Source organism: Anolis carolinensis, chromosome 2 (assembly GCF_035594765.1).
Source record: "Anolis carolinensis isolate JA03-04 chromosome 2, rAnoCar3.1.pri, whole genome shotgun sequence".
NCBI classification, from domain to species: Eukaryota; Metazoa; Chordata; class Lepidosauria; order Squamata; family Dactyloidae; genus Anolis; species Anolis carolinensis.
This window is the reverse complement of record NC_085842.1, coordinates 82,191,248-82,216,926: the sequence shown is the minus strand read 5'-3', so window position 1 is coordinate 82,216,926 and position 25,679 is coordinate 82,191,248. Positions and strand designations below refer to the sequence as shown.

The 25,679-nt window shown below is 42.8% G+C and overlaps 1 protein-coding gene across 1 annotated transcript; it reads left to right on the top strand.

Moving 5' to 3' along the window:
• The first annotated feature begins 24,226 nt into the window (after positions 1–24,226).
• Positions 24,227–25,031, top strand: LOC134296092 (uncharacterized). Its single transcript, XM_062970084.1, has one exon. The coding sequence runs from the start codon at positions 24,312–24,314 to the stop codon at positions 24,951–24,953; it is 642 nt and encodes a 213-aa protein (XP_062826154.1). The 5' UTR covers positions 24,227–24,311; the 3' UTR covers positions 24,954–25,031.
• The last annotated feature ends 648 nt before the right edge of the window (positions 25,032–25,679 follow it).

The following is a 25,679-nucleotide window of genomic DNA, read 5'->3' as shown; positions in this document are numbered from 1 at the left end:
AAATGTAAGGCCTTCTCGTGGACCAACCTGAGAATTTCAGGGGGGGGGGGGATGAAGCCCCTCAAGCCCCCCCCCCCCCCCCCCCGGGCTACATGCCTGGCCTCACGACTCCTGAATATCCCTGCCTAGGGAAGCCAGAATGGCCTCTCCCTGCTGTCCTTCTAGTGGCAGGGCAAACCTTTTTTATTCAGGTAGGCTTTTAAAGATGAAGGGGTTTAAGATCTAGTCAGGGGGTGCTGTGGTTTTTAACTTTGAATATGTTTTTGATGGATTTTAACTGTGAATTTTTTAGTCCTGTTTGTGTTTAATTCTATTTTAATGTTTATATATTTGTGTATTTTAAATTGTATACTAATGCTTTTATGTCAAGCCACTTTGAGTCTGCTTTGGGGAGATAAAGCAGGGTATAAATAAATATAACAATAATACATATGTGTCCACTGTTTCCTTAGCGTCCAACTATTCCTGCACAACTTGCACATTAAACATAAACAGCTATTTTCCTATCCTTTTGGCCATTCTCGTGGTTATGGTCAATTCTGCCACTATCTAGTATATTTTCTATGCTTTCACTGTTGGCTAGACTATATGAGTATAGAAATTCACAAAAGCAGCTTGAAGAACTACAAGGTAAACGGAAGAAAACATGAAAGAAGGATATAATGCAAATTTTGATGTTGTGGACATCTAATTGAACCTAAGACCTTTTTTATGGTCCTTTTGTCATGGCTATTCATCCTTAGGAGACTAATCTAATAGAACTAGTCTTATGGTCAAACATGGTCAAACATTCTGGGAACGTCCTTTCTAGTCTGATCTCCCGCTTTATTTATTTATTTATTTATTTATTACATGCATTTATACCCCGCCCTTCTCCCCGAGGGGACTCAGAGCGGCTTACATTCTGCCACGAGTTTATCAAGTTTCCCTAAAGTCTTTTGGAGACCAGATTTGACCACATAGAAGATATGTTGTAGCATAATATTATGTGTCTGTTATTTACTCAAATTCTGTACACCATTGTGGGCTTTCTATAATATTAAGACAGATTAGTCCAAAATGTAGTTCATAATATAATATAGTCTATAATACAAAGCCATTTTAGTTTTCAGTAACTGAACAACTGAAATGTCTTGGTATGCCCCTGTGGGAGCAAATAGAATGCTCTCCACATTCTGGCCCGTCATGGGTCAGTCATGTGGGAGTATATTTCTCTAAGATGGATATAGTATGATAGATGAAGCGTTGTGTAAGAAAAAGGCAGAAGCTTTCACTGTAGAAAGCAAAAGGTCAGCAGCTTGGCATCAATGAAGTACTGAGAAAGCCCCAGCAGTGTGTGTCACAGGAAAAAGTAGGAGGCTAGCAAGATCTATTTCAAGTAAACCATGCTCTCCTTTATTTGGAAAAAAGGTCCTGTGTAATCTGAGATGATGAGTCAGTCTGCATTCTTCAGCTATCCCAACACCCTGACACCAAGTCTAGCCCTATTGTTAGGCAGAGCAAGGCAGCCACCTCTAACAGCTGACGCTGGTGATAAAGTGTAAGAAGAAAGAGCAGTGTATGCACCTTGTGGAACACCTAGTGGTTCATGAGCTAGCCTCCTACCTTCATGAATGGATGGACCTGAGGGTTAATCTTTTTACTCATTACACGAGCATAGGCATTTGCAATCTCAAACTTGATGACTCATGTAAAGGAACATTTTTGATGGTTGCATTATCTCTATAATGCATCTGAGAAAGTAGACTTGGTCTACGAAAGCTTATACAATGGGCCCTTGGTATCTGCTGGGGTTTGGTTACATGACTAACCCCCCCCCCCCCCCGGATACCAAAATCCAGGAATGTTCAATCGTATTATATGCAACAGTGCAGTGAAATAGTGTCCCTTATATAAAATGGCAAACCCACAGTTTGCTTTTCAGATTCTTAAAAATATTTTCAATTTGATATATGATTGAATTTATGGATACAGAGGGCTGACTGTACAACCAGCTTAGTTCTCTCATGTGTTATAAAATCCCTTTGCATACTGATATGCCAGACTAACACAGCATCTTTGAATTTGTTCCTATCATGTTGTTATCGAGACCGCAATTAGCCAGATCTGCCCTATGAGGGAGATCTATGAGGGAATGAGTCTTGGCAAGCCGTTAGGGAGGCAGGAAATAACCCGGAATATAAATTTACCTGAGACCGAAAGGAAAAGACTCTGCCAAGTTGAAGGAAAAAACTGCCAAAGTGTTTATTAAAACAATTCAATTGAAAAGGACATCCGCCGCGATAGATCGACATGCGAGAAGTAATTTTACATTGAGAAATAAAGCCATTTTATACATTTTCAAGTTTGAAGTCTGTTTGAACTTCCCGCCCAGTCCCTCCGCTCATCTGGCTACTGATTGGGCAAGGATGCCGCACTAGGCGGGAGTTGGGCTTCCCGCTCTGTGGTCGAGCCAATGAGGAGCAACCCTCGCCTCTGCCAGGGCCAATCAGATTGGGGGAGGCGGGAGTCAGCTAGACAATGGGTTCTGGGGAATGAATCATTGGAGTTATCTTATGCAAAGCGATCACCCGAGGCTAGCGCCTTCCAGGATAATCTTAAGATTATTGCTGTTTTTGAGTAGGGTCATTTGGGATGTCCGGGGTCCTTTACGCACGTACACAGTTCATGAATACCGTGAGGTATGGCGGAGATTGTCAGTTTATATGGACATTATGAGATTACAGAAACCGGACCAGTGGGGAGTCTTCCTTTGGCTCCCCAGGGGTCCAGGATGGGATTGTGGTCAACATTACCATATGAGATACAATCACCCGTGGGGCTGCTCCGATCTAAGGTGACAATCTCTAGCTATGGGTCATGCAGATGCAAATAGATAAAGTTTTATGGTGACAGTTTTACCCTTCTTTGTGTGTGGAGCTCAAGGTTCAAGAAGAGGGAGGGAGGAATTTCCGGGTTCAGCTAGAGTTCAGACTGTGCCTTCATTGTTTAAATCATACTAGGGGATATAGAGGATCATATTATATCCATTTTACCCCAAAACTACCAGAAGAAGTATTAAATATTAACACTTATAGCTCATTTTCCCTCCCTGCGTTAATAGCGCTGATCGGGGAGGCTATTTACGCAAAGAGAGCGATTTGACAGTCAGCTGTTGAGCCGAGGAAAAGTGGTCCAAGGTGGTTTCTGCCGGTTGTGTTTTTAAGACTAGACAATTATAGGCATAAATATGAAAAAGGATGTTTTTTTGGTGTGAAATTGAACGAGTTCTGAGTGGAAATATAGGCGGGGGGGGGTGTGGGTAAACAATCTGGCCATATCGCGGGTTTCCTAGGGACCGGGAGGAAATTCAGATTCCCTCCGGCTTTAAAGCAGAGAGTAAACCCGGTTTCCCTTTTGTAATATAATATATAAAAAAGGGAAATATATGAATTTGGGAATCTTCCAGGGGACCTATAGACCAAGTGACATTTGGCTAGACAGTAAATAAAGAATTGATTCCAATATTTCATAAACATATAAGCATACAATTCATGGAAAGTTCATAAGCAGTTCAGGCAATAGGAGGTTCATGAAAATAACAAAGTGAAGGGATTCCTGTTGATTTCAGTCCTTGGTAGCCTGGCAACATATGAATGAGAAGTCCGGTCATTCATAAAAATGAAGATGAATGAATAGAAGAAATTCATCCAGGAGTCCTTTCCGCAGTAGAGATCACAGCTGGTCCTTGAGGAAACTACATTTCCCTTCCAGGGGAGATGACAGTCCACTATCAGCAGCCCTGGGAGAAGCTTGTGTCCCTGCAGAGGCAATCCACTCGCCGCGGGAGCCGGGAAGCGGCTGTGGCTGTAAAGGAGCGATCAGAGCCGGCTTTTTGACAGCCAGCTGATCCGAAGTTTCAAAATGGACCGATTCTGGCGCTGTTGGTGGTCCCGGAACCAGGGGCTTCCAAAAGTGTTAGATATAAAAGATGGGCATGCTTGGAGTATTTTTGGTAAAGTTATGGGTCAATTTGTTCCGTTCGCCATGTTGCGCAATGGCAGGGAGAGCTCAGGAGGCTTCCCGCCAGTGTTTGGACGGTGGCTGGGTTAGTGGAAGATAGAAAAAGGTTTTGCATGCGGAGAGGCCAGAAAAAGGGATACAAAATAACCATTGGAGGGCGCTTCGAGTTAAAAGAAAGGATACTTTTATTGGGGGATTAGTTACAATGTTAGGACTGGGGGGAAAGTGATAAAAGGATTTAATAATAATTCGTTGTGGTCCGTGCACTCTCCCGCTCCGCTGGTGATCCGGATCTGTGGAACTCCCCGCAGCAGGTCAGATGAATTTAAAAGCGGGGGTCTCGGTCATCAATGTCACCATTCCTCTGGCACTGAAGGAGCAGGTCTTTGGTAAGGAGACCACTGTATCTGTGATATAGAGAGACACCTCACTGTGTTGGGGACTGTCCTTGTTCGTCCAGCGCATTCAGAGAGGAAGTAAAGGAGAGAATTCCAAGAGACCAATAAAACAAGCCTTTTATTGTTATCACAGCTATGATAAGGCCAACAGCTGTAGGCACCCACTTTAATGGGTCCATACTATGCAAATGGCCATCGCAAAAGCATGTTGCAGCAAACAAAGAATATATACCTTTGCCTTATCTAAAATTGATCAATGGCTGAGGGTCTTCCTCACCTTCCACACCTACTTTGGCACAGGTGATGCCAATGACCTAACTTGTTTACTCTGAGTTTTCTTCTCTCCTTGGAACTTTCTGGAGAAAGGCACCAGCTCACAGGAAGGGAGGGGCATATGCAGAGGCAAAGCCACATAGGCAAAAGTTTACTATTTTCTGGCTTATGGTCCCTTCAACTGTGCTGCTCTGTTCACCACAACCTTGGAGAAAGAATACACTAGTTGCTGCAGGAACAGCAGAGATATCCCCACTCTCTCTTACCACATGAAGACACAGACAACAAAGCTAACATTGTGAATTCTGCAAATTGTGCAGCTGATGTGCCTGTAAAATTCACTACCAGTGCATAGGGCTCCATACTCCACTAGGTCCTATATAAACACAATAGAACAAGGCTGGCTAGATGTCAGATTTATGGGATCCCGTTAAGCTCTTGAGAAACCCATGTTCTGTGAACCAGAGACTGATGGAAAAAATACTAACAGGATAACATAGTTATTGTATATAAGAACTGAATGATGCTCACAGTCCTTCTACACTGAAATCCATTCTAGGTTACCTCAAATGTTCTTCATTTTGTTAAGATCACCCCAAGTCTTTTTGCTGTTGTTCCTTTTAAGACTTTTGAAAGTCTTTAGACTACTTAGCTGCACATTTAGACTTTAGACTACTTAGCTGCACATTTTTGCATTGGCAAGGGCTTGGATTAGATGGCCCTTGAGATCTCACCCATCTCTAATCTAATCCATTTTCTAATCTAAGATGCTTCAAGTCACCCAATATCTGTTGCCAAATCTGGATCTATTATTTACCTTAAAAGTTAAATGTTTTAACGTTTATTATGCAAGTTTTTATCTGCCGTACGCCGTCTTGGGCCCTTGAGTGGGGAAAGGCAGGGTTTATAAGTAAATAAACATATAAAAGAAATGTATTATATCTTTCTTCTGTATCTGCAGAGGACTTTGAAGGAACATGATTCTTGCAAGCAAAGTAGGGTCTGTGCCTAAGCTTCACCAGCTTCCTCTTTATCTTTGCTGCTTCTAGTCATATTTGAAGGGCTAGTGGTGTCTGGTCTGGAACTATTAAGTTGCATGTCTAGGACTGATCTAAACTTCCTCCCATGCTTCTGGCTGTATTCAAGAGTGAAGGATGCTTTTACATAGCTACTCTACAAGACCACTTGAGAAGCTGTGTTCTGGCCTCAACAAGCCCTTGTAAATAGAACAAACGGCATTTCGGAGTATAGATTCAAATTGTTTTGGAAGAAAAATTCCATGCATCACACATGAAGATTAAAAAGTAGGAGGCTCTCTACTTTCTTTTTGGAAAGAACAAGTGCTTCAGAAAATGAAAGGAAAGTATTTCTAGCTGCCAGAATAATTTGCTTTTTTATGTCACACCTGTTAATACATGGTTCAGAAGAGAGGGGTGAAATTGATTTTGGTACTATCAGGTTCATATGCAATTGTTAGCCCCACAATAATAATGAGTCCCTGCATCTGCTGTGTGCACATTGGTGTTAGGGTTGGCATCATTCACATGGTGGCACACTGGTTAAGGACCTTATCACAAAGGTTATACGAAGTTTCCCACTTCACCAAAAAAAACAGATTCCGCCTTGTCATAGAGAGGGATGGTGAACCAGTGACCTACCAAAGTGACCTCAGACTCCAATCTACAATTATGAACTTTGATTAGTCAATCTCAGTCAGCATAGCCATTATGGGGGGGGGGGGGGGGAGAGAGAGAATCTACCAGATACATGGGATTATCACTCTCATCAACCCTAGACAGCATAGCCAATATTGATAGCTACTGGTCAATAAGATCTAAAACATGGCAATCTTGATTAAAATTGCAGACATATTTTAGTGTGATATTAGGTGCACTGAACCCTTAGTTTAATATGCCAGGCTTGTACCTTTTGGCTTATAAATGGTGCTACTGGAAAATCTGTCAATCTAACCATCTGAAAAAAAAATCCTGTCTAAAATAGTTAATTTTAAAAATAAAAGAGGTAATACCACACATGTGTGTATGTAAGGGGGGGGGGGGAGAGAGAGAGAGAGAGAGACAGACAGACAGACAGACAGACAGACAGACAGAGAGAGAGAGAGAATGTGAACAGAGGGACACAGTTATGGAAAATGAAAGAAAAGGCTCATCCATCTCAGTTAGACAGATTCTTTGAACTACCATAAGTAGCAATGAAAGAAATAGTTCATATGCTGATAAAAGAAGCTATTATTACCCATCTAGTAGCAGTGGTAAGATTTGTTCATGAATATTATCCCAAGGAAACATTTCCTTCCAACAAAAAAAGACTATTCTTTCTGAAAAGGCAGGTTAGCCATTAAATTACCCAGAAAAACTCTCATCATTGCTGTGATTTTGTTAGCAACTGTTACAAGCTGGGTACCTTTTCGTTGGACATTTTATCTAATCTCCTGTTAGCAGTCAACATTCTAGCTGCTATTAGCATATCTATCGTCAGGCGAATATCATCTTCCTTAACTGTACCTCTTCATGTTAATCAAATAGCTATTCTAAGAGCCAACGCTATTTTCCACCCACTTCACAAAGTCACTCAATACTTTTACCATTTTGTGCCTAAATTATCTGATTGTACTGCATTGCTACCAGCCATGAACAAACAAAAAAGGGAGGGAAAGAGAGCAAGAGAAGGAGGATTGTTGCAGCACCTTTGAGACTTTTTTTTTGAACTTCCAGCATAAGCTTCCATGAACAGAAACCCACTTCTTCAAATGCAGTGCAGAAGTGATATTAAAACCTTAAAAGCATATTTTCAAAGTCTTTTATACAGATAGGGTCCGATGAAGATGTCTTCAAGAGTGGTCTTAATATTGCTGTTTTTAGAGGATTAAAAACCCATTAGATCTAATCAACTGTAATCAGTCGGAATGCAACTAGGGTTAATATGTTATTGCCTTCCATTTCATTGGATTGAACAAAGTGAAACTCACCTATCAATATTGAACAATTGTGTGTGCTTCAATTTTGCTCTCAGATTCTCAATATGAAGTCCACATTAGGGACCTCATCACATGGAGGTCATTGATGCGGGGGAATCTGTAGAATCATAGAATCATAGAATAGTAGAGTTGGAAGAGACCACATGGGCCATCTAGTCCAACCCCCTGCCAAGAAGCAGGAAATCACATTCAAAGCACCCCCGACAGATGGCCATCCAGCCTCTGCTTAAAAGCCTCCAAAGAGGGAGCCTCCACCACGGCCCCAGGGAGAGAGTTCCACTGTCGAACAGCTCTCACAGTGAGGAAGTTCTTCCTGATGTTCAGGTGGAATCTCCTTTCCTGTAGTTTGAAGCCATTGTTCCGTGTCCTAGTCTGCAGGGCAGCAGAAAACAAGCTTGCTCCCTCCTCCCTATGACTTCCCTTCACATATTTGTACATGGCTATCATGTCTCCTCTCAGCCTTCTCTTCTGCAGGCTAAACATGCCCAGCTCTTTAAGCCGCTCCTCATAGGGCTTGTTCTCCAGACCCTTAATCATTTTAGTCGCCCTCCTCCGGACGCTTTCCAGCTTGTCAACATCTCCCTTCAACTGTGGTGCCCAAAATTGGACACAGTATTCCAGGTGTGGTCTGACCAAGGCAGAATAGAGGGGGAGCATAACTTCCCTGGATCTAGACGCTATTCCCCTATTGATGCAGGCCAGAATCCCATTGGCTTTTTTAGCAGCCGCATCACATTGTTGGCTCATGTTTAACTTGTTGTCCACAAGGACTCCAAGGTCTTTTTCGCACACACTGCTGTCAAGCCAGGCGTCCCCCATTCTGTATCTTTGCATTCCATTTTTTCTGCCGAAGTGAAGTATCTTGCATTTGTCCCTGTTGAACTTCATTTTGTTAGTTTTGGCCCATCTCTCTAGTCTGTCAAGATCGTTTTGAATTCTGCTCCTGTCTTCTGGAGTGTTAGCTATCCCTCCCAGTTTTGTGTCGTCTGCAAACTTGATGATCATGCCTTCTAACCCTTCGTCTAAGTCGTTAATAAAGATGTTGAACAGAACCGGGCCCAGGACGGAGCCCTGCGGCACTCCACTTGTCACTTCTTTCCATGATGAAGACGACGCATTGGTGAGCACCCTTTGGGTTCGTTCGCTTAGCCAATTACAGATCCACCTAACCGTAGTTTTGTCTAGCTCACATTTTACTAGTTTGTTTGCCAGAAGGTCGTGGGGGACTTTGTCGAAGGCCTTACTGAAATCCAGGTACGCTACATCCACAGCATTCCCTGTATCAACCCAACTCGTAACTCTATCGAAAAAAGAGATCAGATTAGTCTGGCATGACTTGTTTTTGGTAAATCCGTGTTGACTATTAGCAATGACTGCATTTGTTTCTAAGTGTTCGCAGACCACTTCCTTAATGATCTTTTCCAGGATTTTGCCTGGTATTGATGTGAGGCTGACCGGACGGTAATTGTTTGGGTCGTTCTTTTTTGCCTTCTTGAAGATAGGGACCACATTCGCCCTCCTCCAATCTGCTGGGACTTCTCCCGTTCTCCAAGAACTCTCGAAGATAATTGCCAGTGATTCTGAAATAACATCCGCTAGTTCCTTTAGTACTCTTGGATGTAGCTGATCTGGCCCTGGGGACTTGAATTCGTTTAGAGTGGCCAGGTGTTCCTGGACAACTTGTTTCCCTATTTGGGGTTGGATTTCCCCCAATCCTTCGTCCATTCCATGTTGCTGAGGTTGAAGATGGCTTTCTTTTTGTGAGAAGACCGAGGCAAAGAAGGCATTAAGTAGTTCTGCCTTTTCCCTGTCCCCTGTCGCCATCACCCCATCTTCTCCTTGCAATGGCCCTATCACCTCCTTTTTCTTCCTTTTTCTACCAACGTAAGCAAAAAAGCCTTTTTTGTTGTTTTTTATGTCCCTGGCAAGCCTGAGCTCATTTTGCGCTTTAGCCTTGCGAACCTTTTCCCTACAGGTGTTGGCTATACGTTTGAATTCTTCTTTGGTGATTTCTCCCCTTTTCCACTTCTTGTGCATGTCACTTTTGAGCTTTAGCTCAGTCAGAAGTTCTTTGGACATCCATTCTGGCTTCTTTGCACTTGTCTTATTTTTCTTCTTAGTTGGCACTGTTTGCATTTGCGCCTTGAGTATTTCACTTTTGAAAAACTCCCATCCATCCTTAACTCCCTTGTTTTTTAATATCGGCGTCCATGGAATGCCGCTCAGTAATTCCTTCATTTTTTGGAAGTCAGCTCTCTTAAAGTCCAGAATGCGTGTTTGACTTGTCTTAGTTTCAGCATTCCTTTGTATTGCAAACTGCAGGAGCACATGGTCACTTGCCCCTAAGGATCCAACCACTTCAACTGTATTGATCAGGTCTTCCACATTTGTTAAGATTAGATCAAGAGTTGCTGATCCCCTTGTTGCCTCTTCTACCTTCTGGACCATAAAATTATCTGCAAGGCAAGTGAGGAATTTGTTGGACTTTGTACTCTTGGCTGAGTTTGTTTTCCAGCAGATATCGGGATAATTGAAATCGCCCATGACTACTATATCTCTTCTTTGTGCCTGTTTGGTCAGCTGTTGACAGAAGGCTTCATCAAGTCCTTCATCCTGACTCGGAGGTCTGTAGTAGACACCCACGACAAGATCTTTTTGAGTCCCGGTTCCCTTGATTCTTATCCAGATGCTTTCAAGCTGGTTTCCCGGATTACAGTCTTGCATTTCTTCTGCAACGTAACTGTTTTTGACATATAAAGCTACTCCCCCTCCTCTCCCCTTTGTTCTATTTCTGTGAAAGAGGTTATAGCCCTCAATGGTTAAATTCCAGTGATGGGAGTCATCCCACCAGGTTTCAGTGATGCCTATGACATCGTATGTGTGGTGCTGTGCTAGGAGTTGGAGTTCGTCTTGCTTATTTCCCATGCTCTCTGCATTAGTGTAAAGACATGTAAGCCCCTGTGACCTCCCCTCGAACTGTTTATTTGGGATTATTGTGCTCTCTGTACTTGGTCCTTGCTGTGTTTGTGCAGCCCTCCGTTTAGCCTTTTGGCGGTTCCCTCTGGTCGTGGGTAATATAGTGTTCGCCAGGCTGTTGTTCCCCTCCCCCAGTGGATCTAGTTTAAAGTGCGCCTGATGAGGTTTGTGAGTCTGTGTGCAAAAAGATGTTTTCCTACTTGTGTGAGATGCACCCCATCGCTTGCCAGTAGTCCATCCTCTTGGAAGAGTAGACCATGGTCAAGAAGCCAAAATGCTCCTCTTGACACCATTTTCTGAGCCAGTTATTGACCTGTACTATTTCTCCGGCCCTTGTAGAGCCGTGTCCTACAACGGGGAGGAGGGATGAAAAGATCACATGTACATTATACAGTTTTAGCTTTGTTCCCAGAGCTCGAAAATCATTTGTGATCTTTTGAAAAGTATGCCTAGCGGTGTCATTGGTACCTACATGAATCAACATAAGGTGGGGAGGGTGATGGGGCTTTAGGAGCCTGCTGAGCCTCTGAGTGATATGGTGTATTTTTGCCCCCGGGAGGCAGCATGTTTCTCGAGCCATCCCATCCGGTCTGGAAATGATGGCTTCCGTTCCTCTAAGGAGGGAGTCACCTACTACCAAGACCTGCTTCCTTTGAGGATTGACAGGGTCCCTTTTGTGCAAGACAGTGTGTATAGAATCATAGATAGAATCATAGAATAGTAGAGTTGGAAGAGACCTCATGGGCCATCTAGTCCAACCCCCCGCTAAGAAGCAGGAAATCGCATTCAAAGCACCCCCGACAGATGGCCATCCAGCCTCTGCTTAAAAGCTTCCAAAGAAGGAGCCTCCACCACAGTCCGGGGGGGAGAGTTCCACTGCCGAACAGCCCTCACAGTGAGGAAGTTCTTCCTGATGTTCAGGTGGAATCTCCTTTCCTGTAGTTTGAAGCCATTGTTCCGTGTCCTAGTCTGCAGGGCAGCAGAAAATAAGCTTGCTCCCTCCTCCCTATGACTTCCCCTCACATATTTGTACATGGCTATCATGTCTCCTCTCAGCCTTCTCTTCTGCAGGCTAAACATGCCCAGCTCTTTAAGCCTCTCCTCATAGGGCTTGTTCTCCAGACCCTTAATCATTTTAGTCGCCCTCCTCTGGACGCTTTCCAGCTTGTCAGCATCTCCCTTCATCTGCGGTGCCCAAAATTGGACACAGTATTCCAGGTGTGGTCTGACCAAGGCAGAATAGAGGGGGAGCATGACTTCCCTGGATCTAGACGTTATTCCCCTATTGATGCAGGCCAAAATCCCATTGGCTTTTTTAGCTGCCACATCACATTGTAGGCTCATGTTTAACTTGTTGTCCACGAGGACTCCAAGATCTTTTTCGCACACACTGCTGTCAAGCCAGGCATCCCCCATTCTGTATCTTTGATTCCAATTTTTTCTGCCGAAGTGAAGTATCTTGCATTTGTCCCTGTTGAACTTCATTTTGTTAGTTTCGGCCCATCTCTCTAGTCTGTCAAGATCGTTTTGAATTCTGCTCCTGTCTTCTGGAGTGTTATCTATCCCTCCGAGTTTGGTGTCATCTGCAAACTTGATGATCGTGCTTTCTAACCCTTCGTCTAAGTCGTTAATAAAGATGTTGAACAGAACCGGGCCCAGGACTGAGCCCTGCGGCACTCCACTTGTCACTTCTTTCCATGATGAAGACGACGCATTGGTGAGCACCCTTTGGGTTCGTTTGCTTAGCCAATTACAGATCCACCTAACCGTAGTTTTGTCTAGCCCACATTTTGCTAGTTTGTTTGCCAGAAGGTCGTGGGGGACTTTGTCGAAGGCCTTACTGAAATCTAGATACGCTACATCCACGGCATTCCCTGTATCGACCCAACTCGTAACTCTATCGAAAAATGAAATCAGATTAGTCTGGCATGACTTGTTTTTGGTAAATCCGTGTTGACTATTAGCAATGACCGCATTTGTTTCTAAGTGTTTGCAGACCACTTCCTTAATGATCTTTTCCAGAATCTTGCCTGGTATTGATGTGAGGCTGACCGGACGGTAATTGTTTGGGTCGTTCTTTTTTCCTTCTTGAAGATAGGGACCACATTCGCCCTCCTCCAATCTACTGGGACTTCTCCTGTTCTCCAAGAACTCTCGAAGATGATTGCCAGTGGTTCTGAAATAACTTCCGCTAGTTCCTTCAATACTCTTGGATGTAGCTGATCTGGCCCTGGCGACTTGAATTCGTTTAGAGTGGCCAGGTGTTCCTGGACAACTTGTTTCCCTATTTGGGGTTGGATTTCCCCCAATCCTTCGTCCATTCCATGTTGCTGAGGTTGAAGATGGCTTTCTTTTTGTGAGAAGACCGAGGCAAAGAAGGCATTAAGCAGTTCTGCCTTTTCCCTATCCCCTGTCACCATCACCCCATCTTCTCCTTGCAGTGGCCCTATCGCCTCCTTTTTCTTCCTTTTTCTACCAACGTAAGCAAAAAAACCTTTTTTGTTGTTTTTTATGTCCCTGGCAAGCCTGAGCTCATTTTGCGCTTTAGCCTTGCGAACCTTTTCCCTACAGGTGTTGGCTATACGTTTGAATTCTTCTTTGGTGATTTCTCCCCTTTTCCACTTCTTGTGCATGTCACTTTTGAGCTTTAGCTCAGTTAGAAGTTCTTTGGACATCCATTCTAGCTTCTTTGCCCTTGTCTTATTTTTCTTCTTAGTTGGCACTGTTTGCATTTGCGCCTTGAGTATTTCACTTTTGAAAAACTCCCATCCATCCTTAACTCCCTTGTTTTTTAATATCGGCGTCCATGGAATGCCGCTCAGTAATTCCTTCATTTTTTGGAAGTCAGCTCTCTTAAAGTCCAGAATGCGTGTTTGACTTGTCTTAGTTTCAGCATTCCTTTGTATTGCAAACTGCAGGAGCACATGGTCACTTGCCCCTAAGGATCCAACCACTTCAACTGTATTGATCAGGTCTTCCACATTTGTTAAGATTAAATCAAGAGTTGCTGATCCCCTTGTATGTCCCCTGAAGAGTGTTCCTGTTGAAGTGAATCATGTAGGTGTAAAGTGTTGTCCTCCTCCTCAACATCCCCAGTGCATTCATCAATGACAATCCATTGAGATACCTCCGAGAGCCCATTACTCTCCCAAGGATGTTCCTGTTGCTCCTGGTCTATGATTGGGGATGGAGCATTTGCATGATTACATAAGTGTGACTGTGGTGATGCACTGTCCCCGTCAGGGCTATCCCCTGCGCATTGATCCAGGGTGGTCCACTGAGTGGTATCTAAGAAACTGGTCCTCCACAAGATGTGTTTCCTGATTGTATGTTAATGATGTAAGAATTTCAAATCTGTTGTGTAAATGCAGCTGAGCAGAGGAGTTCTGCGGAGGCTGCCTGGTCCTGCGTCTCCTTCTATGGGTGACCTCCTTCCAATCCTGAGGGTTGTCTACCTTTGAGTTGATCTCCCCATAAGGTTCCTGATCATGGTCTTGGTGGTGTTGGTGTGATGCAGGCTGCAGATCTACAGCAGCGTGTTGTGCAGTGTCCAAGAAGAGCTTGAGTGCCTGAATGTCCTTAAGGGTCTTAATACGGTGTTCGAGCTGTTGGATCCTCTGCTCCATCAGAGTCATCTGTTTGCATTTGGAGCAGATGTAGTTGTCTAGTTTTTGTGTGAAAAAGCGGAACATGCCACAGCTGGTGCACGTGATGGGAATGTTTTGCTTTTGTTGCATCTCTTGGTGAGCGTGGTGGCCAAGTGGGATCTTTGTACAGTTAAGTAATATGCACGCACTTTATGTGCAGACTGCAACAAACCACCTCTTTGTGTATTTGTTTATGTTGCTTTGTTTCCTGTATGTACTGCAAAGGATAGTTAGTAAAGGTGCCTGGCAAATAAAGCTTTCCCAGAAACTCAATTAACAGGGGACAATGCCTGCTGTCAATCAACTTGAGTACCTGCTCTCTTTCAACACAACAGTCACCCAACAGTTAGACTTTGACCACAGGAGCCAAGCCCACACTCAGTTTAAAATCTTAGCCAAATCTTAGCCAAATCCTACCTGAAGCCAGGGAGCAAAAATGTCCTCCTGCTGCCTCTGCTTCTGCGAGAACCAGGGCAGCAGGGCAAATCCTTTTCCCAGTGTCCCGTATTGCCCACATCGCCTGTTTGCTCATCACACACGGGAAAGTGTCCTAGAACAGTTCACCCATGCAGCCAGCATGAAGCCCCACTGGAAGTACCTGTGAAGCATATGATGGGATCCAACGGGTTCTGTGCTGGCTGTGTCAGTGAACCGTTGTAGGATGGGGAAGTAGGCAATGTGATGAGGTCATAGGATGGATTAAAGTGATTTTCTCTCCAAATCTGAGGGCTCCTCCTCAATATTCCAGGATGTAACTGTCCATTGATTCCCCAACACAATTCTACTGGATGGGTTTATTCTAATGTAATAGAAAAAGCAGATAACAGCTTCTTTGCAACCTTCATCATTAAGTAGGTTTAAAAATGGTTCCGATTAAACATTGGATCAGATTTGTCCTGAGTCTTTACCCACTGTCAGGCTAGGAGTCAATCTGAGTGTTTTTTCTCATCTGATCTCCTTAAAGAGACAAGGAGCCAATGTATTCAACTAAATCAGTGGTTCTCAACCTGTGGGTCCCCAGATGTTTTGGCCTACAACTCCCAGAAAACCCAGCCAGTTTACCAGCTGTTGGGATTTCTGGGAGTTGAAGGCCAAGACATCTGGGGACCCACAAGTTGAAAACCACTGAACTAAATGATGCCTAGAAGGTATTGTGTCAGTCATTATTTCTATTAATTAGAAAGAAGATTCAAGTTCTCCTCTCTGCATTTTCAGTGCATTGTGCCATCCTTAAGAGCTGTTAAGAACCAGTTTCATCCTCAGTGCTATATCTTGTGGTATTTGATTAGTGATCATGATGAGGGATGATATTTTCATGTGAAACAAGGGTGTGTGAAAACAGTAGGTTGACATAGAACTGCAGCCACAAATAGGCAACAACCCACACACAAGTCATTAATGGGGTGGACATCTCAATGCACCTGAAAGTTTGTGAGCCTGTCACTATCTACTTCCTGCTTGTTCTTCTCAAGATAAACTGTAAGATCCTCTTTCCTGCCCCCTACACTGTCTAGCCACCTACATATAGGCAGGAGTTTAGCTACAAGTGGTTTTTGTCAGGGGTTTTATGAAGTCATAAAAATCCTGTTCTTGCAGAAGTTATTCTATTAGTCCTGGTTAAGGAACCAGGTATCCAAAAACACAGTTGTAGTGGCCTTCTTCTCAAACAACAAAACGCACATAGACTTTTGTTCTTTCCCAAATAAGCAGGAAGGCTTTTCTTTCTCCTTTGTTGCAGTAGTATACAAAATACAGTAGAGTCCCACTTATCCAACATAAACAGGCTGGCAGAACGATGGATAAGCGAAAATGTTGGATAATAAGGAGGGATTAAGGAAAAGCCTATTAAACATCAAATTACGTTATGATTTTACAAATTAAGCACCAAAAAATCATGTTTTACAACAAATCGACAGAAAAAGCAGTTCAATACACAGTAACGTTATGTAGTAATTACTGTATTTATGAATTTAGCACCAAAATATTGCAATGTATTGAAAACATTGACTACAAAAATACTGGTTACTAAAAGGCAAACTATGTTGGATAATCCAGAACATTTGATAAGTAAAGGTTGGATAAGCGAGACTCTACTGTATATACAAACTTTATCGCTTCTTCCTCACTACTCATAGCAGCAATTCTGCAACATGCTCGCTGTTTCTCAACAACTGTCATTAGCCCTCATCAACCTTACTCAGTATAACTATAGCCTATATACCACTCACATTGCATTAACCACCACACCCTAATTACAGTGGCTATCCTGACAGTTTTCGCATGGTTTCCCCACTGGCACTCCATTAATATGTGGAAAAAATATATAGTTCTGCAAAGATAGCCTTGCCTGCTATTGGACAATGAAGTGTCCTAACTCATCCCCTTGCTGATAAATTCACATCCTCCAACATTTCACAGAAAGATGGGACACCAGGGAGTCATAGGGATTCTAGTAATAATCGTAGCAACAACAGTGCAATGTCAAATTCTCCTTCCCTTTGAAATATATCCTCCACCATTTCACAAATGATGACTGGGGAATGTGTGGCCAAGTGACATGAGAGTGCAACCAAGATGGCAAAAGTTATAAATGAGGAAGAACACAAGCCAAGAATGGCTTCAGCAATTAGATTTTTCCTGAGCCTACCAGGAGGGGTAAGACCCCACTCCCTTCCTTTCCTCCACCAAACTGATATAAACTGTTTTTACCCTTTGAACTGAAATAAACTGAGAATAAAAGTGGGAAAGTGAGAGGAAAGAGAAACATATTAAATACAGTTAAAAAGTGGATTATAGATTTAAGTGAGATTGGAGTGAATGCAAATGTGCATCAGAAGTTTGGTTTGTTAAATCTCTTCTGTCTTCCAAAAACTGGGCTTAAAGCAAATTATAACAATACTGGCAGCAGCAAGCAGAAAAGAACTTGAAAATGTGGTTGCCAAGTTCTTTTATTCCCCAAATAGTTGTAGTCCAAAACAGTTTATTTGTGATCTCTTCACATGGGGTAAAATAGTTTTGTTTTGCCGCTTTTATTCATGGCTTGGACAGGGCCTGCCGAGCACCATCAGACGATGTATGGCAGGCCCTATCCACATTCCTCCCAAAGTGGAAGGGGAGCACCAGAAGGCACTTCTGATGGAGTTACCCACACTTTTCTCCCCTCTCCCCCCCCCCCCCCCGCCCAGTATGATGGGGAAAAGAGTGGTGGGGCAATGCGCATTGCCGCCCTTTCTCCCATCTGATTGGGGAAGGAGGAAGGGGGCACAGGACACCATGACCCTCCTAGTGTGCCTTCCCTTTCACCAGTGACTGCCAGCCAAATGGCACAACCCAAGAGGGCAATGTGAAGCAGTCCTTAAAGAGACTCAGAGTGCTTCCAGACAGCAACAAAATGTGTGCTTTAAGTTTAGGGCAAAATTTTTTGAAACCGCACAGCAGGCCCACACACAGACCTGTCAGTCCTGGGAAATCATCCCTTGCCATTATCACAAGTTTCCTTTGCAGTGGATCAAGATTGAGGGCAGACAGCGGACATCCGGCAGAAGTTTGTTTTTTTTAAAAAAAATCACTCTGCTATGTGCAGGACTTCATGTGTGCACATCCGAATATCTTAATGTAAACACAAGCAGATTCGCATGTGCACATATGAGGTCTGGCACATAACGGAGTGAATTTTTTTTTTTTAAAAAAAAAATCTTCTACTGGATCTCTCTCCTCACCCAATTGTGAATTCCAGCTCTCTTTAATATTATAAAGTTTAAAAGAAAGAGTTTCAGAGAGTTCTAATTGATTTCCACTTGTGCTCCCTTGAGCCACCTGTGTCTCCCTGACACCATGTTTTGACTGCCCGATAAGCTGATAAGCTGTTTCGGGCTTTTAACAAGTGCACATGTGCTGGAGTAGTCCACACAGGTTGAAGGAAAAGAAAGGATGTGTTTTGCATGTGTTTTGCATAACTGCAGGGATATACAGTCATGCAAAGCGGTGCATTTTATGGGCAGAATCAGGTTTTAAGCACACATTTTTAACATGTGCTTTTCAGCTGTTAACCCAATTCCATCCATGGAGAGGCAAGAGCCACCGTATGTGTACTGGAGTCTTGTCCTTTCTGACTAATTAAACAGGCCAGAGAGGGACTGGCTGAATTGAAAGAGAAGTGATTAATGCCTCTTTAGAACAAGGCAGAGACTCACTCTGGTAAGACCTCTTCTAAAATAAAACTTCCCTTGATCGTACTATATTAGATAACTATAAACCAATCTCTGATCTTTTATTCTTGGGCAAGGTACTGGAGCATGTGGTAGCTTCTCAGCTCCAGGATTTCCTAGATGAGGTAGATTATCTAGATCAGTGGTTCCCAACCTTTGGTCCTCCAGGTATTTTGGATCTCAGTTCCCACAATTACTAAAAAAATCAGCTGGTAAGCTGACTGGGATTTCTGGGAATAGTAGTCCAAAACAACCACTAGTTCCATTTCAGTTTGGTTCCAGACTTGGTTACAGCACAGAGATAGCTTTGGTCGCCTTGGTGGTCATCATCTACACAGACAGAAGGAATGTGTCACTACTGGTTTGGCCGGACCTCTCAACAACTTTCAATACTATTAACCATGGTATTTTTCTGAATTGTGTCTCTATGATGGGCCTTCAAGGTAACATTCCATAGAGATTACATTGTTTCCGGGAAGGACACTCTGAGTGTGGTGCTGGGGGATTCTTGCTTGACGCCTTGCCATTGTCCTATGGTGTCCCTCATGGTTCAGTCACATCTCCCATGCTATTTAACATCTACATGAAAATGCTGGGAAAAGTTGTCTGGAGTTTCGAGGTTAGGTATCACCAGTACGCTGGTGATATCCAGCTGTGTTACTCTTTTCCATCTAATTCCAATGAAGCTGCTCATGTACTAAACTAGTACCCGGCAGCTATAATGGAATAGATGAATCGAATCTTTATCCACATAAGACAGAAATAAGGGAAGGGGAGTGCCAATATCATACTCTCCTTATATAAATCTATAGTATAATCACTTCAGGAACAGCATGTATTGTTCATGTCAATTCAACTAAAAACAATATTCTATGCAGAAAGGGGCAACTAGAATGATATAGAGGCCAGGGCAATTGCCCCATGAAGAAAGGCAGCAATAGTAAGAAATGGCAAGAGGAGAAATGATAGAGGTGTAATGTGGAGAATGTAGTTAGTCTTTGGTCATAATACTAGAACATGGGCTATTAATGCTGAATGGTGGAAAATGCAGTACAGACAAAAGGAAGTCAAAGGAAGACGTTTTCCATACAATTCATAGTTCAGTTGTAGAATTTCTGATTGTAAAATGTAATTATGGCTGCTATGCTAGATAATTTTTAAAAGACTTTAAATAAAGTCATGGAGTATTGAGACCACAAATGGTTGCTAATAAGAATGACTATATTTTAGTTCCACTATAAGCAGAAGTATTCCTCCATATATTAGGGGCTTGGGAAGATGGAATGGAGTTTTGCCTTGCTGGATTGGCCATTATTTGAACATAATGTTGGACTAGTATTCAAAGACATAGCCCTGTTTGTCTGGTCAGTATTTATAGAGATCTTATAATGTCGATAATCCTAACTGAAAGAAAGAAGTATGTAGCATAAGATTTTACAGTTGAAAGGTATGCAGCAAATATCTTTCACTTAGTTTCAAAGGTGCAGCAAGATCCCTTTGAATGCTGGACTAGGTGAGGCCACCATGGCTGCTTTTATTATGCTTCCTAGAGAGAAGAAACAAGTAGAAACACAGAATAGGAAGCATTCCACACAAGAAATTGCCCTCCACACCTTTTCTTAGAAATGTGTTATGTAGTTGACACACCTTCAGAGTTAGCAGTTGCTAATGGTTTCTTTGTCCCAACATGTCTCTGAGTAGTAGAAATAAAATACATAGTAATTTTGAAACCATGCTTATATTGAAATAAAGATGTTCATTTTTAAGATGCTGCATAACAGTTGCTTTTGCTGCCACGGACTAACATTGTGACCTTTTTGGAAGTATTCATTAATCACTTTATTATTCCAGGAATAACAAAGACAATAGAATGTTTCCTCTCAATAGCCTGTCAATACTTTCTAGATTGAATTCTGCACCACTGTCACAGTATACTGGGGAAGGTAATGGCAACCCACCCCAGTATTCTTGCCATGAAAACTACATGGATCAGTACAACCAGAGAAATGTCGGTATACCATCGGAAGATAGGACCCCCAGGTCGGAAGATGGTCAAAATGCTACTGGGGAGGAGCAGAGGACTAGTCCAAGTAGCCCCAGATGTGATGATGCAGTTAGCTCAAAGCCTAAAGAAAGGCTAATGGCCTACGGTGCTGGAGGTGAAGGACGAATCCGATGTTCTAGAGACCAACACACTATAGGAACCTGGAATGTAAGATCTATGAGCCAGGGCAAACTGGATGTGGTTATTGGTGAGATGTCAAGATTAAAGATAGACATTCTGGGAGTCAGTGAACTGAAATGGACTGGAATGGGCCACTTCACAAAAGATGACCACCAGATCTACTACTGCGGACAAGAGGAACACCGAGGAAATGGAGTAGCCTTCATAGTTAATAATAAAGTTGTGAAAGCAGTGATTGGATACAACCCAAAAAATGATAGAATGATCTCAATTCAAGTTCAAGGCAAGCCATTTAACATCACAGTGATCCAAATATATGCCCCAACCATAGCTGCTGAAGAAGCAGAATTAGATAAGTTCGAGGATCTGCAGCACTTAGTGAATAACACACCAAAAAGAGACATTGTTCTCATTACAGGAGATTGGAATGCTAAAGTGGGCAGTCAAATGATAACCGGGATCACAGGCAAGCATGGTTTGGGACAACAAAATGAAGCAGGATGTAGGCTGATAGAATTTTGCCAGGAAAACTCAATGTACATAACAAACACTCTCTTCCAACAACCTAAAAGACTGCTTTACACATGGACTTCACCAGATGGTCAACACCGAAATCAGATTGACTACATCCTTTGCAGCCAAAGGTGGCGGACATCCATCCAGTCGGTGAAAACAAGACCTGGAGCTGACTGTAGTTCAGATCACGAACTTCTTATTACAAAATTTAGAATCAGACTAAAGAGAATGGGGAAAATACACAGACCAATTAGATATGATTTCACAAATATTCCCAGTGAATAAGCAGTGGAGGTGAAGAATAGATTTCAGGGACTAGATTTAATAAATAGAGTCCCAGAAGAACTATGGACAGAAGTCCACAACATTGTTCAGGAGGCCGCAACAAAGTACGTCCCAAAGAAAAAGAAAACTGAGAAGGCAAGATGGTTGTCTGTTGAGATACTGGAAGTTGCCCAAGAAAGAAGGAAGGCAAAAGGAAACAGCGATAGGGGGAGATATGCCCATTTAAATGCACAATTCCAGAGGTTAGCCAGGAGAGACAAGGAACTATTTTTGAACAAGCAATGCATGGAAGTGGAAGAAGACAATAGGATAGGAAGGACAAGAGATCTCTTCCAGAAAATCAGAAACATCGGAGGCAAATTTCAGGCAAAAATGGGCATGATCAAAAACAAAGATGGCAGGGACCTAACAGAAGCTGAAGAGATCAAGAAAAGGTGGTGAGAATATACAGAAGATCTGTATAGGAAGGATAATAATATAGAGCAGGGGTCCCCAAACTAAGGCCCGGGGGCCAGATGCGGCCCTCCAAGGTCATTTACCTGGCCCCCACCCTTAGTTTTATAATATATTTTTATATCAGTTTTAATAATATAATATATTGCATATACATATAATATTGATAAAAATATTATCATTTTATACAATATAATACTAACAATAATACCATATAATAATATTAATTATATGTTATATATTACATATAATATTACAGTATAGTGGTATAGTTCAATATAGTATAATGCTAATATTGTGCTATGCTAATTATATATTGTACTAGCTGTGCCCGGCCACGCGTTGCTGTGGCTTTTTTTTAGTGATGTTGGTCAATCTACATTGGGTTTTATTTTTGTTGTGACCGTCAACAAAAATTATACAGTATTATTTATTCATTTATTACATTAAAGACATATGATAGGATATTACGCTATAACATATACGACTATTTCACAATATTAGTAGTAATATATATATATATATATATATATATATATATATATATATATTGTTTTGTTTTGTTATTAGTATTATATTGTATTGTATTATAATATTATTAGCAGTATTATATGTATATACAATGTATTGTATTATATATGTATTGTATTATTATATATATTAATATATTGCAAATTGGCCCCAGAGTACGGAATGGCCTTGTAGTTTCAAAGCTTGGGTGGTTCCGTGTGTTAGAGGGGGGGAATGCTTTGTTGGGAGGTGCTAGGTGGTCCTGATTGTTTCCTGGATGGAATTTGTGTGTTTTCAGACTGTTGTTGTTTATTTACTGTGCTGAGATGAGAGAGTGATGAGTACGGAATGGCCTTGTAGGTTCAAAGTGTGGGTGGTTTCCTGTGTGAAGGGGGGAATCCTTTGGTGGGAGGTGTTAGATGGCCCTGATTGTTTCCTGGATGGAATAGCTGTGTTTTTAGAGTGTTGATCTTTATTTACTGTCCTGAGATGATATTGTTGTGTATTATTGTACCACAGTAATTATTTCATATTACAGTAGAATCTCACCCAACATTCGTTTATGCAATGTTCTGGATTATGCAATGGAGTCTGCCTTTTAATAGTCAATGTTTTTGGAGTGAGTGTTTTTAATGTATTGTGATATTTTGGTGGTAAATTTGCAAATACAGTAATTACTACATAGCATTACTGCGCATGGAACTACTTTTTGTGTCAAATTTGTTTTGGGCGCCAACTTCCACCCTTCCTGGCCTGAGGCTCTTTCCTTTTCCCCATCAGCCGTTTAACCGGGTGAGGGGGAAAAGGAAGGGCCCTGAGGCCAGGAAGGGCGGGGGTTGGCGCCCCAAACAACTCGAGGGGAGGTCCAGGCCTGCTCGAGGGCCGTGCCCTCCTCTTCCCCCCTCACCTTGAAGAGCTTGAAGACCTCCGAGAAGAACCGAGAAGGGAGGAGGAGGAGAGAGGGTGAGGCGGGGGGGGGGGCTCTGCGGGGCCTTCCTCGCATTGGGGGGAGGGGAGAGGGGCGGGAGGAGGGGGCCTGAACGGCAACTGGGGCCCTTCATGGGCCCTGAGGGGGGGGAGATTGAGGGGGAGAGGGCAGAGAGCGACGTGAGGCCCGCACGCCTCCCAGCGCGGCCTCCTCCATCCCGCGCCCAGCAAGGAATCGGCCTTCCTGCCTTCCTTCCTTCAGCTCTGAGGCGAGGTGTGTGTGTGCGCGCGCGGGAAGGGATGGGGGGGTGCGCGCAGGCGCACATCGCCTGTTGCAGTTTTTGGCCGTTTGTGGCCCTGTGATTGTGTTTGTCATATAAATCTTACTGGAGCCGCGCGAGCGCCATAAAGGGTTGAAGCATGGTGTTTTTGCGCATGCGTACTTAGTTTTGGCATTTTTTGGTGTTGTGATAGTATTTTATGTGTAAATTTGTTGTATCTTACTGGAGGCGGGGATGATGGATTGCGTTGCCAATTTTCGAGTTTGGGGGGGCTGTAGATTTGTTGTTTTGTCCATCGCCGTGATGCCATCACTCTTTTATATATATAGATGTACATACAGCTGCTCTGAGTTCCCTTTGGGGTGAGAAGGGTGGTATATAAATGTAGTACATAAATGTAGTAAATGAATAAATAAATAATTTTGGACTTAGGCTCGCCCAAAGTCTGAAATGACTTGAAGACACACAACAACAACAACAATCCTAATTAACTTGACTATCTCATTGGCCAGTAGCAGACCCACACCTTCCATTGAAATTTTTAAATATTGTATTCTTTCATTGTTGTTGTTGTTGTTGTTGTTGTTGTTGTTTTGCACTACAAATAAGACATCTGCAGTGTGCATAGGAATTTGTTCATATTTTTTTTCAAATGATAATTCGGCCCCTCAACAATCTGAAGGATTGTGGACCGGCCCTTTGCTTTAAAAGTTTGAGGACCCCTGATATAGAGGATAGCTTTGACAGTGTGATGAGTGAATTAGAACTAGACATCCTGAGGAGTGAGGTTGAATGGGCCTTAAGAAGCATTGCTAAAAACAAGGCAGCAGGAGATGACGGGATCCCAGCTGAGCTGTTTAAAATCTTGGAAGGTGATGCTGTCAAGGTGATGCATGCCATATGCCAGCAAATATGGAAAACACAAGATTGGTCATCAGATTGGAAAAAATCAATTTATATCCCCATACCAAAAAAGGGAAACGCTAAAGAATGCTCAAACTTCCGTACAGTGGCACTTATTTCCCATGCCAGTAAGGTAATGCTCAAGATCCTACAAGGCAGACTCCAGCAATACATAGAGCGAGAGTTGCCAGATGTCCAAGCTGGGTTTAGAAAAGGCAGAGGAACCAGAGACCAAATTGCCAATATCCGCTGGATAATGGAGGAAGCCAGGGAGTTTCAGAAAAACATCTGTTTCTGCTTTATTGACTATTCTAAAGCCTTCGACTGCGTGGATCATAATAAACTATTCTTGGTGGTATGGGGATATCAAGTCACCTTGTCTGTCTCCTGAGAAATCTGTATAAAGAATAAGTAGCCACAGTAAGAACAGACCACGGAACAACAGACTGGTTCAAGATTGGGAAAGGAGTACAGCAGGGCTACATACTTTCACCCTCCCTATTCAACTTGTACGCAGAACACATCATGCGACATGCGGGGCTTGAGGAATCCAAGGCTGGAGTTAAAATTGCTGGAAGAAACATTAACAACCTTAGGTATGCAGATGATACCACTCTGATGGCTGAAAGTGAGGAAGAGCTGAGGATCCTTATCACCAAGGTGAAAGAAGAAAGTGCAAAAGCTGGGTTGCAGTTAAACGTCAAGAAAACCAAGATCATGGCAACTACACCTATTGATAACTGGCAAATAGAAGGAGAAAATGTGGAGGCAGTGACAGACTTTATATTTCTAGGTGTGAAGATCACTGCAGATGCAGACTGCAGCCAGGAAATCAGAAGACGTTTACTTCTTGGGAGGAGAGCAATGGCCAACCTTGACAAAATAGTGAAGAGCAGAGACATCACACTGGCCACGAAAGTCCGCATAGTCAAAGCAATGGTATTCCCCATAGTAACCTATGGATGCGAGAACTGGACCATAAGGAAGTCTGAGCGAAGGAAGATAGACGCTTTTGAACTCTGGTGCTGGAGGAAAATCCTGAGGGTGCTTTGGACCGCAAGAAGATCCAACCAGTCCATCCTCCAGGAAATAATGTCTGGCTGCTCACTGGAGTGAA

Coding starts and splice junctions, on each gene's coding strand:
- LOC134296092 (XM_062970084.1), top strand. CDS start 24,312: ATGATAATTCGGCCCCTCAACAATCTGAAGGATTGTGGACCGGCCCTT.